General features: G+C 34.6%; 4 protein-coding genes across 6 annotated transcripts; 2 read left to right on the top strand and 2 right to left on the bottom strand.

Moving 5' to 3' along the window:
• Positions 1-2976: 2976 nt before the first annotated feature.
• Positions 2977-6613, top strand: LOC103484310 (probable receptor-like protein kinase At1g30570). The gene is made up of 2 exons (XM_051088516.1): positions 2977-3669; positions 3800-6613. The coding sequence occupies exon 2, from the start codon at positions 3821-3823 to the stop codon at positions 6365-6367; it is 2547 nt and encodes an 848-aa protein (XP_050944473.1). The 5' UTR covers positions 2977-3669; positions 3800-3820; the 3' UTR covers positions 6368-6613.
• Positions 6614-6699: 86 nt separating this feature from the next.
• Positions 6700-8894, bottom strand: LOC103484308 (probable protein phosphatase 2C 28). Of its 3 annotated transcripts, XM_008441320.2 has the most exons (6): positions 8816-8894; positions 8449-8496; positions 7969-8241; positions 7602-7875; positions 7365-7519; positions 6700-7041 (listed from the first exon to the last, which is right to left on the bottom strand). In XM_008441320.2, the coding sequence occupies exons 1-6, from the start codon at positions 8822-8824 to the stop codon at positions 6901-6903; spliced, it is 900 nt and encodes a 299-aa protein (XP_008439542.2). In that variant the 5' UTR covers positions 8825-8894; the 3' UTR covers positions 6700-6900. The 3 variants fall into 3 exon arrangements, with proteins under 3 accessions (XP_008439542.2, XP_050944474.1, XP_050944475.1); XM_051088517.1 differs by lacking the exon at positions 8449-8496 and having other exon boundaries at positions 8816-8875; XM_051088518.1 differs by lacking the exons at positions 8449-8496; positions 8816-8894 and adding an exon at positions 8378-8421.
• Positions 8895-11934: 3040 nt separating this feature from the next.
• Positions 11935-12762, top strand: LOC103485299 (putative germin-like protein 2-3). The gene is made up of 2 exons (XM_051088519.1): positions 11935-12049; positions 12176-12762. Exons 1-2 carry the CDS (start codon positions 11935-11937, stop codon positions 12709-12711), a joined length of 651 nt encoding a protein of 216 aa, XP_050944476.1. The 3' UTR covers positions 12712-12762.
• Positions 12763-13320: 558 nt separating this feature from the next.
• On the bottom strand, positions 13321-13818 carry LOC103485298 (germin-like protein subfamily 1 member 8). Its single transcript, XM_017043686.2, has one exon. The coding sequence runs from the start codon at positions 13816-13818 to the stop codon at positions 13321-13323; it is 498 nt and encodes a 165-aa protein (XP_016899175.2).
• Positions 13819-14143: the final 325 nt, after the last annotated feature.

The following is a 14143-nucleotide window of genomic DNA, read 5'->3' as shown; positions in this document are numbered from 1 at the left end:
TTGTTAAGATAGTGATAATGTCGGTGATTTCATTGTTTCTCTGTCTTAATACCCCAATAAAGTGTTGTTTGTGAGTCAAAATCATGCTGTGGACACAAGTTTGGAGTTTAGGCTTTTAATAACCTCTCCTGTTCCTTTCCTTTTTTTCTCACTAATCTTAAACACAATAATTGGATTACTTGTCCCTTCTATATGTATATATGTATTAAAATAATCAATAGTTGTTGGCATATCAAATCGAATCTGAACAATGAGAGGCAAAAGTCTGAGTTTTTTTAAAATGTGAATGGATCCGACAAGACTTGGTTTTCTTGTGTTAAAAATTTGGGGCATCTGTGTATGGAGAGAGCTTTGATTGTGATAGGGAAGTCTAGCCAAATGAAGGGCCATTGATGGCCAGAATTGTCCCTTTTTTTTTTGTTCACTTTATTTCTTAGATGATTTGAAAATGCATTTCTTTTTTCCATTCGTTATTAATACCTGCATAAGACGTTCTACTGACTCCCTCTTTGATGTGATGTGTTTTTACTGAACTTTTTCAAGGCAAAAGTACCTTTTTGGGGTACAGGTTGTGGCTCTGCTCTTACTATTTTTATTTGGTTTGACGTTTTAAAACCTATTTTTAGTTTTGGTTTAATAGTTTTGAAATAATGTAATTTTATTCTTGCTGTTTCAATTTATTTCTTATACTTCAAGATTTGTATTTTTACCATAATTTTATGCCAAATACTTATTTTTGAGTATTTATTAAACAATCAACAAATAGTTTTGAAAATGTCTTTTTGTTAGTATCTATTAAATAATTAATAATAATAAATAATTTTGCCTTTTCTTTTCACTATTTAAATAAAATTGGTAATTTTATCTCATTTATTTTAAACCAATTCATAGACAGTAATGCCAAAAATTGAAGATTGAATAGTGACAATTGGAGTTGAAACAAATTTCGAATCTTAAAAATAAGATTATGATATTTTTAACAATAAAGACAGATAAAAAAAAACTCAAAATTAGAAAATTGAAAAAAATCGTACTTTTCGTTCATGTAATGAAGTCTACTTTTATATATTAAATGCTATTGAAATATGACAGCAAGATTCCACTCTTGATCTTTTGAGAACGAATTCTTCTCTATTGCTAAGACTGGCTTTATCCCCTTTATTTACTATCTTACATTTTTATCCTTATTACTTCGAATTTTAATCTGGAATTAGAATCTTTTAATCTTTGAATAATTTATTGAGGGAGACAGAGACAAGTTTTGCTAAAAAACAAGAGTTTTGCTAAAGTCGATGCAACTTATTTTGATTTCAAAATCTGATTTATTAAAAAAACAAAAAACAAACACATTAGTAAGTCAAGCCATGTGTATGGATTGGGTCCATCCCATCTTCAGTATAAAAATATCTTTGTTGACTCTTTACCAAAAAATAAAAAAGAAAAACAAAACAAAAGAAAAAAAAAACCCCAATTTGCATCTTTAAGGGGAAAGAGGGGGGGGGGGGGGGGGGGGGCTGTTTCCATTATCATCATCATTTGCTTTTTTGTTTTTACATCTATCTTTTGTACTAATAAAATCTTGTGTTCCTCAAAATGATAATGTCATTTTTAAGATGAAAATGGATCCCATTTTCTGACAATAATTCAGCTTTCTAATTTTGTTTTTTACTCTACTTTTACTGCTCAATTAATAGTTAAAACTATTGAATTAAATATGGTTATATTTCAGCCATATAACATTCTTTATTTGTTTTATTACTTGTGCGATTTCGCTAAAAAAATTAGAACGAGTGATTATCGTATGCACAACTTTAAAGTCCACTAAGCTATATGTTTAGTTTTTAATCTTTAGGGTGCGTTTGGGGTAGAGAAAGAGTTATGGGGGAAAATGATTATAACAATCCTAGGATTATGATAATCCTAGTGTTATGATAATATGTGTTTGGGGAAAAGAATATAAAAGGTAATATTATAATAGTATGTGTTTGGAGGGAGAGATTATGATAGTAGTGTTATAATAATATGTGTTTGGAGGAAGGATTATGATTGTAGTAATTTAAAAAATAATAATATAATTTAGATTAAGTTATTTGGGTAGGGTAACGTAGGGTTGTAAGAAAGTAAAGATGGGATAAGATAGGGTTATTTAGGGATTATGATTATTTATCATATTCCTTGGGCCAAACACGGTTTGGCCCAATTTTCTAATTATTTTCCCCCTAAAACCCCACTCCAAACACACCTTTAAAGTTTTCTTTATTTTGTTTTAGAACTTTAATAGTACAATCTTGTGTTTAATAGATTTATAAACTTTTTTAAAAAACATTTACTTTGAATGAGATATAAAATTGAAATTTAGAAAAACTTTAGCATGGAAGGATTTACTAGACATAAGATTAAAAGTTAAAAACCAACCGTTGTCTATACAAATTTATAGATTTATGTGACAGAAATTGGAAATTAAAAATTTATTCAACGGTTTTGTAGCTTCGAACGTAAAGATTCAAACTTGTAAATCAACCTCTTTACCAACAATGGATAAGACTATTTCGGTCCTTTATTTTTCCTCTTTTCTGTTTTATAAAAAAGATTGCTTTTTTTTTTTTTTTTAATGCGTGAGTCAACTTAAGTTCTTGTCAACTATTACCACAATCGACTAAAAAATAAGCTCTTCCTTTTAACTCATGGCTGAATATAGGATCAGCCACGAATCAATCTCTACTCTCATTTTGTAGAACATCTAAATTCATATGGAGCCAAGAATGAAGTTCAAAGTCAAACTGTGTTCTTTAAATATGGTTGTAGAAATGGTAAGTGACAACAAAGTGGAATGCAATTTGTTAGATATAAAAATGGAGACTGAGTTTTGAAGGTAAGTAAAGAGTGAGGACTATTTAGAGGTACCATGTGGTACGGAACAGCAAAAAAGACAAGCAAGATGGCTTTTTTATTTTTTAGTTTAAAAAGTGTTGAAAGAATGGTAGTTTTTTTTTTGAGGAAATGCCGCAAGAATAATTGCTTTTGCTTATCTTCTTCAAGACATAAGCATGTGACCCATCTCCCAAATAATGGAGCCCCATTTCTGGCAACCCCAAAACCTGCCTCTTCCATACCAACTCACAATGCCCATAAAGTAAAGCTGTGTGTGAGAGAGAGGGAAAAAAAAAAGAAGAAAAAAAAAAAAAACAGTGAATGAATCAAAAACTTTGGATTTCAGTTACATTACACATTACATTTCCGGGAATTTGTATTGTTTTACGTGCGGGCGTTTCAATGGTGTCAGATCTTTTGGCTCTTTGGTGAAGAAGATATGGTGAAAAAGCAATATCCTATGGACCCTTCTTCTCTCTGTTTCCAACAACAAAAACCCATGTTCTAATCTCTCTCTCTCTCCCTCTCTTCTTTTTTTTTTCCTTCCGAGAGAGCACCATTTCAAATGCTACTTCATTGATTTTCTTGTGGGGGTTTGTTATTTTTTCTCTTTTCATTCTCTGTTTATTGGGTTTTCTTTATGAGACCCTTTTTCCCCTCCTGGGTTCTTGTTGTTCAGATCTACCAGTTAGCTGAGGCTGTGGGTTGGAGATAAAGGTTGATTCCAGTTTCTTAGAGGATTTTGCAGTTGGGTTTCTTTGGCTCTCGATTTCTGATGCGCCTATTAGTTTGGTTAAGGTAATACAAGTATTTTTGGAGCTGGGGAGTTCAATTATTAAATGGGTTTTGATGTGTTTATGATTCCTTTTTGTTTATGAGCGTTGGCTGAAAATTTGGTTGATATTTTCTTTTTGCTTAATATCGAAAGAGCATATAATTATTTGGCAAGATGGGGAAGTTTCAAATCCGGAAATTCTTGATTCCATTACTACTTCTGATGATTTCTGAGTATTTACAAACTGGAGATGCCAAATCCAATTCCCTTTTCATCAATTGTGGCTCAAGTTCAAATGAAACTGCTGATGGTAGGAAATGGATTGGCGACCTGACTTCAGAAGGGAACTTTTCTGTGGGCAATCTTGGTGCTAATATCAATGCCTCCACAGCCACTTTAAATGGAGATTCAGTCTTTGAGCCGCTGTATAAAACTGCTAGGATATTTACTAATTCCCTGAACTATACTTTTAATGGGGTTTGGGGTAATCATGTTGTTCGACTTCATTTCTGCCCCTTTCCTTTTGAGAACTTAAATGTGAACGATTCATCATTTTCTGTCTCAGCAAATGGTCTTAGATTAGTTTCAAAATTCAGTGTTCCCAATGAGATCGCATATAAGAATATGGAGTTTCAGCGTTCTGGGGTCAATTCAAGTTCATTCTCTTTGATTAAAGAGTTCATTATTTCTGTCAATTCAGAAGCATTTGTTCTTGAGTTCTCCCCTTCTGAAGGATCATTCGGGTTCATCAATGCTATTGAAATCGTTCCCCTGACGGATGAGATTTTTGGAGGTTCCATTGATAAGGTGGGTGGAAGTGCTGTTACTTTGAATGTGAGTGAAAGGGGAACTGAAACTATGTACAGGTTGAATGTTGGAGGGCCTGTGATCAAGCCCACTCAAGATCCAGATCTATGGAGGATGTGGGAAGTGGACTCGAGCTATATGATTACAGCAAATGCTGGGTCTGAGGTACATAACAGTTCTAATGTAACATATGCTTCCACGAATGACTCCATTGTAGCTCCTCTCCCTGTGTATGAAACAGCTAGAACGATGTCTGAGACTGAAGTGCTCGAGAAAAGGTTCAACATGTCGTGGAAATTCGAAATTCATCCTGGTTTCGAGTATTTGATTAGATTGCATTTCTGTGAGCTGCTGTATGAGAAGGCAAGAGAGAGGGTTTTCAAGATTTACATAAACAACAGGACTGCAGTTGAGAGTTTTGATGTGTTTGTACGAGCCGGGGGAATGAACAGAGCATATCATGTGGATTTCCTTGAACCAATTTCATCCAAAATCAACACCCTCTGGATTCAACTAGGCCCGGATACGGCTGCAGGTGCTGCAGGAACAGATGCTCTCTTGAATGGTTTGGAAATCTTTAAGCTGAGTCAAAATGGGAATCTTGCGTACATTGACAGGTTTAATGCCTTGGAGGAATCGAAGGGAAACTCGAAATCTCAAATTCTCTGGATAGGCATTGGAGCAGGTTTAGCCTCTGTTGTTTTCCTTGCTGTTATTACCTTTCTCATCATCTATTTCTGCAGAATCCGGAGAAGGAATTTTACAAAGAAGAACTCTTCTGGGTGGAGAGGAGGATCCAGTCATGGGGGCACTGTCACCAACACTTATGCCAGAGGGTCTGTTGGCGGAGGCCAAAGTGTGTTCGGGACCTTGCCATCTGTCAGAGTTGGCAAATGGTTTACATTAGCAGAGATTCTTGCAGCGACGGATAACTTTGATGAAGCTCTGATGATCGGAGTTGGCGGTTTTGGTAAGGTCTACAGAGGGGAGATTGATGATGGTACTCTTGTGGCAATCAAGAGAGCAAACCCCCAGTCTCAGCAGGGACTTGCTGAGTTCGAAACTGAAATCGAAATGCTTTCTAAACTTAGGCATAGACATCTGGTGTCAATGATTGGCTTTTGTGACGAGCAAAAGGAAATGATCTTGGTTTACGAATATATGGCGAATGGCACTCTTAGAAGTCATCTCTTTGGGAGTAATCTCCCACCTTTGACATGGAAGCAGAGATTGGAAGTGTGCATTGGTGCAGCCAGGGGACTCCATTATCTTCACACAGGAGCTGAGAGAGGAATAATCCACAGAGATGTGAAGACGACCAACATACTCTTGGATGAAAACTTTGTTGCAAAAATGTCTGATTTTGGTCTTTCAAAAACGGGCCCTGCTTTGGATCACACTCATGTTAGTACTGCAGTTAAGGGCAGCTTCGGCTACCTCGATCCGGAGTACTTCAGGCGCCAGCAGCTGAGTGAAAAATCTGATGTTTATTCTTTTGGTGTGGTATTGTTAGAAGTTGTTTGTGCAAGAGCTGTTATAAACCCAAGTTTGCCTAAGGATCAGATAAATCTTGCAGAATGGGCAATGAAATGGCAACGCAAAAAGTTGTTGCACACCATTATAGATCCACATCTTAAAGACAAATATTGTCCCGAATCTCTAAAAACATTTGGAGAAATAGCAGAAAAGTGCCTCGCTGATGAAGGGAAGATTCGGCCAACAATGGGCGAAGTTCTATGGCACCTAGAATATTCTCTGCAACTCCATGATGCTTGGATCCGCACTAATGATGCACAAAGTTCTTGCGCGGTAGACTCCGAAGGAGCACAAACTGAGGAACAGAGGCTAGATCTTGATGGGGAAGAGGAAAGCTCCAACATGAAAGCTTCAACTCCAACTGATCACTCATCCTAATAAATTCGGTTACATAACTAGCAAGGCCAACTGCCTTCTGCCAATTCAATTAAATTTTTATTTTTTGTTATATTCTTTTGAATTTGTTCTTCCATTTATAGAAGTATGAATCCTAGATTTTCCTGTTGCCTGGCTGCATTACTGTATTGCTCAAAATGTAATTGATTATACGCGATTTGCTTCTCTGCTTGTCTCATGCAAATCATCATGGCATTTCTTTATACACAACTTTCAAATTTTGCTCAATTTTCTCCAAATACGATTTATACTGGTATCTTTTTTTTTTTTTTTTTTTTTTTTTTTTTTTTTTTTTTTGTTGAAGTACTTTGAATTTGAAGTACTTCGATTTATATTGGTATCATTCTGAAAAGCGAATTTGAATTTGAAGTAATTTTTTTCTGCTCCCATGAAAGACACATTTTAAGAAGAAAGTGGTGACCACAGATCTTATACAGACAAAACTAAACTTGTTCTGAGCATCAATGGCCCATTGCATAAAACTCATCTGAAAATATAAAGAGAAATGGAGATGTTCAGTGGAAGGTAACAACAATGCAGGAAATGTCGTCGTAGCTCATCTTAGACAATGCCTCTTTGATCAACTTCTCTGAAGCCTTTTGAGGATCCATAGCCATTTTTCTGATACAATCACAAGCTTCCTGGTTTGATATTACCTGCAATTTCAAACAAAAAACCAAAACAAAGCACTGTCTCAATACCTCTTAGGATCAAACAAGTCGACCTTAAAGTTACCATTGGTATACGGTACAAGTGTGATTAACAATGGAAGGAGTATTTCTCCAGAACCCCACATGGAAGTCTCGAAGCTTTGTTTATATCTTTCTTGTTGAGTTAATGTTTCCATAAACTACAACTTCAGTAACAGGACAAAGCCTTCAGATGTCAAAATTCCCCCACTTTTCTTTTCTCTCTCATTATTGAGAATGTTTTTGGTCAAATGAATTCAGGACAAGACAAATGAGCAAAAGAAGTAAACCTTCCAGAGGCCATCACTGGCTAAAATGGCGAACTCAGTCTCATTTTCAATAGCGACGATCCTGATATCTGGTTCTGAAGTAATGTGTTCTTTCAGCTTAGCATCGCCAAATGCCCTTGACATTGCTAGCTGACCATCCACCCTTGGCACACTCCCTATCAAACAAAATTTCTATAGTAAACAACACAGAAAATCAACTGAAAATTATATTTGGAGATCCATTTGTTGTCAAAAGACCTGGCATTTGTACAACAAATCCACCTCGGCTCTCAACAAGCTCCTTCTCCTTCTCCGGTTCGTGATCAACCGTAATCGGTTTTGCCGAACCATTCCTGCATATCACCGCCCGTGAATCGCCTACGTGAGCGACAATTAGAGTCTGCCCATCGATTAGTATAGCAGTGACTGCTGTTGAACCTCCTCTCGTTCCCACCTTTTTAGCTAAGATCTCTTCATCTGTTTCTTTATATGCCCTCCTGATTGCTCCGTCAGGGTCTTCCCAAAAATCAGACTGCCCAAAAAATTATACACAAAAATGAAAAATGTTAATTTAACCTACTGTTCTTATGCTGAATCTCTTCTCCAATGGCTTTCTTCTTAAAACCTGGCTTAAGATGTTATCAAACAGATGGCTCTGCAAGTACTCTGCGACATCGCGACCCGAGTGGCCATCAAATATTGCAAATAGTCCTAGCTTATGGTCGTCGACATGTCGATCTTCAGTAACTATATAGTCCTCCATTCCATGATTCATTTTCCCTTGTACTAGATGAGATCCATAAGTAAACTCTCGTCGTCTTATTTGCGCCAAGCCTCCCTCATCTTCCAGATCCCAATCTCGTTCATCGTCTTCGTTGTTCATGCTGTGAACTTCTTCCTACAATGTCCCCAATCCAAAAACATTGAATAAGACAGCATAATCCATAGTGTAAGAACACGACGTGTATAACACAAACAGTAAAATTTATGATAGGCTTTCGAGAAAGAGAAAGAAAAAAAAAATCATCCAATACCCAATATCCAAAATCCAAGTAAAATGTGAATTTGGAAATCAACTTATGAGTTATGAGTTTGATTTGCTAACCTTTGCTTCTTTGGGGAGCTTCATTTTTACTCGCTTTGATTTCCTTTTCTAAACATAAAACCAACGAAAAAAAGATACAAAGATTCGGAAGAAAAACAAACTAATAATTAAAATTTAATGAAAAAGATAAATGTTGAGTGACATTAATTGAATAAATAAGGCATATATATATATGTGAATATATCTTCCCATTTTCAAATAAAAAAGCTGAGTAGTACAACAACAAAGTAACATGTTGGATTGTAGTTGTAGGCTACTCCACCCCCACAAATACACAACATATTTAAAAACCTTGCTTAAAGTGCTGTTTTAATAATTCTTCATGAATATGAATTAATTAAAGAATAAAATTGCATGAAGATTGTACCTTCATCATGGCCTTATCGTATACAAAGTATTTTGCACAATAACGTTCGTTTAGGAATCGGAGAATATCATATATATATATAAAAAAAAAAGGACGTTAGGAGTGAAGGAATTGATAATTAGGATTTATAGAATGTAATATTGGATATGGTGACGACATGTCGTTTTATAAGCATGTTGATACCACGTGTCTGCCACCGCTTCCATGTGGCGCTAACCTCTCTCTCCCATTTAACAAAAACAAAACGCAGCAACTACAACAAACAACAACATTACAGTTCTTGTCTTAGGCTTTCCATTTCTTTTTTTCCTTTCTAAACACATTTCTTAAGAGATAGGTTTTGCATTTCGTAAAAATTTAGTTCTTTTTTTTTTTTTTTTTTTTAATTTAAATATTTGCTTTCAATTATATATGTCATATCTTTTTTCTTCTAATTTCAGTATATCAATTTTCAATATCTAAAAATTAAGACACTGTTGTTTTACAACTCAATGGTTAAAACAATGAACTCTTTTCTAATTCTTTCATTGCATTTGACTATTATCAACGTCGAACATTTTTAATTTTTTTTATTTTTTAATCTTCAATTATACTCACTTTGATCTCTCGTGTATTAATTTGATTGCACACAGAGAGGATATTATTCTCACAAATAAATATAAATGAACCGAAACTTGAAGAAGGCATGCATGCGAGACAACTAGAATGATAGAACTCTAGCGCATGAAAAATATAACGTAATGAATTATTTCTAAAACTTGGACTGAATAGTGGCTATAATAGGAGGATCGATTTGAAAAGCCTTTGCAAGAATGTCGGTTGGGATGTCAGGCTTTGATCCAAAAACAGAATTTTTCAATGGTAACAATGCCTTGGTTTTGGCTGCTAAAAGCTACAATGGCAACAGCAGGACGACGAGCATAATGTTCTGATGATAAAGTGAATTAGTCCAATGGGAAAGACAAATTAAAGACATCTCGCCCTTATTCAATGTCTTAGTAATGATCAGACGGTTTTCAGGGTTGGAGGTGACGAAGCCCACCAAGAGTGTGCCTTCGAGGAGAGGAGTGTGGGAGTAACGATACTGTACGGTTTAGGGAGAAAGTAAAGGCGAAGCGATGGAGATGGCAAGAGTGTTGAGTCCTGGGATTTGGACAATACTGGGTGGAGTTATTTGAGATTCAGCAGAATTGTTAAGAGTCACCTGGCACACATGCAACGTCCCACTCGTGAAGAAGTCTTTGGCTTAAGCTTCTACAAGTTTGGGATCCTTGCAAACTATTCCATTCCATTTCACTGACACATAACAAATTAAAACTAAGCTTGAATTTCATCTTTGACAATGAGATCAAATATATCGTGAAGAATCTCTCTCTCTCTCTCTCTCTATATATATATATATCTTTTTAACGTGAGATCTTCAAAAAAAAAAAAAAAAAAAAAACATACGAAAATTAGATTATTTGGATCTGCAACACAAAAGTCTCGAAGCTGACTAGAATTCGAAGCCAATCCAATGGAACAAGTTAAGGCAAAGGAAGGTGAGAAATAAAACTTGAGTGACCTTCAATAATATATATTTTGATGAAGTAAAAGAGACATATGGGGGTATGGTTTTGGTTTGCGAATTGTGAGAATGTATTAACAATGATCAATTAAAAAGCTCTCTATTTAATCATCACGTTGACGACTATTTATTTAATAATAATTGAGGCCACTTGAATAACTTAATTTTCAAAACTTAACACACCACATAAAAAATAAACATAACATATTGCATTTCTATTTCAAAAGTGAAAAAATAATTAATGTATTTCACATTGATAAATTTAATGGGTTGCTTTCATTATGATTTTATTTCGTTAATATTAAATTAAATCTACTTTTAGAGGATATGTTCTTAACTAATTTGATTTTAGTAAATTAGCATAAAGTATAATATTCAAAATCATTCTAACTGTGGATTTAAAATAACATGATTGAAGTGGTCAAAATGAAAGGAGTCTCATAAAAGACAGATTCTTTGGCTTAGGTTTGTCCACCTGGAGATAATTGTCTATGTTGGTTGACGAGACGAATAAAATAATAATTGATTGTTTGGTAAATTTAATCTTAAATAAACATCTCAAATCATAATTACAATCAAATAATATATGTATATATAATATTAAGTGAACCAATGTTGTTTTAAGATAATAGTTACATAAATCATCCAGAAAACTTTTTCTTATAAATTATATTATGTCAGTTGAGCAAAACAGGTTTTAGGTTTTAATAAAGCCTTAATTACGTAAAACATTACCTATTCGTATCATATATGGATTGTAATTTAATTGTTTTATTAACTTTGGTTGGTGGAGTGAATGACGAATATAGACTTGGCATTGCAGTGATTAACAGTCAAATTCACTCAAACCCAAATTATTAAAACAATTAATAACTATGAAGAAAATTTTGATCAGTTGGTTTTGTGCAATTTTATTTTGATTACCTCGAGGTAATTTATTTACCTAAAGAAAGTTTTTTTTGACTTGGTTTGAAAGGTTACTTCTTATAAAAAGAAATATGAAAACCATGGATAGATATTTAACTAACAACAACTAATAAATGAGAAATGATCAGTATAATTAAACACATAAGAAAAATCGTCGATTAAGGGGAAATGAAAACAAGATCAGTTAGATATATATATGTTTAGAGAAAAGCTTAATTAGTATAATATAAACAAGGGATTTGCATACAAATGGCTGTATAAGATTATAGATTAGATTCATATGAATATACATCCGCCGGCTGCCATCAATGAAGTGTAAAATGAATATATATATATATATATATATATATATATATATATATATATATAGAGGAGAGGTAGAGGATTAGATTCATACGTTGATTAAGATTTTCAAATTCAAATCATATTATATATGAGGGACGGCCAAATTAAATAGACTTCTTCAAATTCATCCACCTAATTTCCTTCATCCCATCTTAAAATCTATCTCTATAAAAAGGAAGTCTTTTGAACTCCCAATTCACAAAAAATACTCAACATCTTAAAACTTTCTGATTCTCTATTTGCATTATATACAGTTATATTTGTATCCTTCTACTCCCTCATGGCGTCCAAAGCTATCATTTTTGGATTTCTCATTGTAACGTGTGTCGTTGCCGTTTTCGCTTCTGATCCTAATCATCTTCAAGACCTTTGCGTTGCTGATCCAAACAATACAGGTAAATATATAACCACCATTTCAAACATTTTTAACCTTTATATATATATATATATATATATATATATATATATATATGTTTGTATTTTAATTAATTAAAGAATGTTGTTGCTGAATGATTTTGTAGTGAAAGTGAATGGAGTTGTGTGTAAAGATCCCAAAGTTGTGACAGCGGATGATTTCTTCTTCAGTGGACTTGACAAAGTAGGAAACACATCGAATCCAGTTGGATCTCGAGTGAGCCCTGTGAATGTGGTTCAGGTTCCTGGACTCAACACTCTCGGTATCTCATTGGCACGTGTCGACTATGCACCGTGGGGTATCAACCCACCTCACACTCACCCGCGTGCCACTGAGATCTTGACCGTTCTCGAAGGAACCCTCCTCGTCGGTTTTGTCACCTCCAATACCGAGAATCGTCTATTCACCAAGGTGCTTGAAAAGGGTGACGTGTTTGTTTTTCCCATTGGTCTCGTTCACTTCCAGCAGAATATCGGACACGGACCCGCAGTTGCTCTCGCCGCTCTTAGTAGCCAGAACCCGGGTGTTATTACCATTGCTAATGCGGTGTTTGGATCAAAGCCCGACATCTCAACTGATATTCTTGCAAAGGCTTTCCAAACTGATAAATCCATTATCGCTGGAATTCAAGCCAAGTTCTAGAGACGTGATTGGTTTAGGTTTATAATTATTACTTTTTTATGTTTTGAGTTTGTTGTGTTGTGTATGTGATGAAATCTTTGATTCTTTATTTGTTTTGATGTGTGTTTCTTTAATTTTGATTGTATTCGTTCCGAGAGCTGTCGATTATTTGTTTAATAATCAGCTGTAATTTTTTTAATTGGTTTAAATTGGAGTGTCTTTATCGATCTTAATCTACCTTTTTACTTTTCAATTATTTGATAATTTGTGTGCTAATAAGTGATATATATATATATATATATATATATATATATATATATATATATATATATATATATATATATAGGTTTGCAAACTTTTTAAGACTTGGCTTTGGCCTTTAAAAGAATAGATGTTTCCATGAAGATAATTAATTAACAATGATAAAAAAAGAAAGTAGAGACCAAATTGTTTAAATATAACTTAATTAAACATCTTTAATTTTATCGGTAATAATTAAGTTGACACAGCACACATCTGAATTATATAATAATTTAGAAGGCATTTAGTTAATTAGAACTTGGGGTTGATAGTGTTCCAAAAAGTGGCTTGCATGGGATCATGATCAGTCTTGGGATGGGTTTGAAATAATTATATCATGAGTAGGAATTTTAGGTGTAGAATAATTAAACACAGAAGTATCAATTGTGTAAACTCCTGGGAATTGGCTGCTAAAGGCTTTGAAATCCCCACAGCATTATTCCCATCTCCAATGTTCTTTTGAAAGTGAGCCATTCCTTGAGGGATCAAAAACACATCTCCTTTGTTCACCGCCTTTGAGAATACTCGATTTCCGTTTTGGTTTGAGCTCACCAACTCCACCAAAAGGGTTCCCTCAAGCACCATCAACAGCTCCGATGCTCGAGGGTGGTGCACGTGAGGAGGGTTCACACCACCGGATGCGAAGTCACTGCGTCCCATGCCTAGAGTGTTGAGGCCCGGAAACGTCTCGACGTTCACCGATGTAATGTTCGAGCCTAGGGGGTTGTCTGTGCTACGCGGAGTAAGTATCCCGGTAAAGTAGAAGTCATCTGCTACGACGTTGGCAGGGCGCTCTTGCAACCATAACCATTCATTCTCACTGCTCATTTAACAAAAAAAACATTAAACCTTCTTGGGATGTTAATTAGCTAATTAATGGTAAATTTCGTTTTGAAACATTAAATTGAGTAAAACTTTACGTTGTGAATACATAATTAAATCACTTTCCAAAACTAAGTTAGAGATATAAAAGTTAAACTACCTGGATTATTGATATCTCAACACAAAAATCTTGATGAAGAGATGCCAAAACAATGGAATTTGTTGTAACAGACCCCTAAGAAGAAGAGAATAATTCCAGAGTCCATCATATTTATACTAAACTTATTAATTTCTAGACAACAAGATTTTGCTTAGAACCAACGCTACGAAA

Source organism: Cucumis melo, chromosome 8, assembly GCF_025177605.1.
Source record: "Cucumis melo cultivar AY chromosome 8, USDA_Cmelo_AY_1.0, whole genome shotgun sequence".
Lineage (NCBI taxonomy): Eukaryota > Viridiplantae > Streptophyta > Magnoliopsida > Cucurbitales > Cucurbitaceae > Cucumis > Cucumis melo.
The sequence above is the reverse complement of the archived record's forward strand: the minus strand, read 5'-3'. Positions and strand labels throughout refer to the sequence as shown.

What these genes read in the sequence shown, in the direction of transcription:
- LOC103484310 (XM_051088516.1), top strand. Translation starts at nt 3,821, where the DNA reads ATGGGGAAGTTTCAAATCCGGAAATTCTTGATTCCATTACTACTTCTG.
- LOC103484308 (XM_008441320.2), bottom strand. An exon ending in AGCTCCCCAAAGAAGCAAAG is followed by an intron (nt 8,242 to 8,448) that starts GTTAGCAAATCA and finishes GGGACATTGTAG; the next exon opens with GAAGAAGTTCACAGCATGAA. An exon ending in CCAGTGATGGCCTCTGGAAG is followed by an intron (nt 7,042 to 7,364) that starts GTTTACTTCTTT and finishes TTGAAATTGCAG; the next exon opens with GTAATATCAAACCAGGAAGC.
- LOC103485299 (XM_051088519.1), top strand. Translation starts at nt 11,935, where the DNA reads ATGGCGTCCAAAGCTATCATTTTTGGATTTCTCATTGTAACGTGTGTC. An exon ending in TGCTGATCCAAACAATACAG is followed by an intron (nt 12,050 to 12,175) that starts GTAAATATATAA and finishes ATGATTTTGTAG; the next exon opens with TGAAAGTGAATGGAGTTGTG.
- LOC103485298 (XM_017043686.2), bottom strand. Translation starts at nt 13,818, where the DNA reads ATGAGCAGTGAGAATGAATGGTTATGGTTGCAAGAGCGCCCTGCCAAC.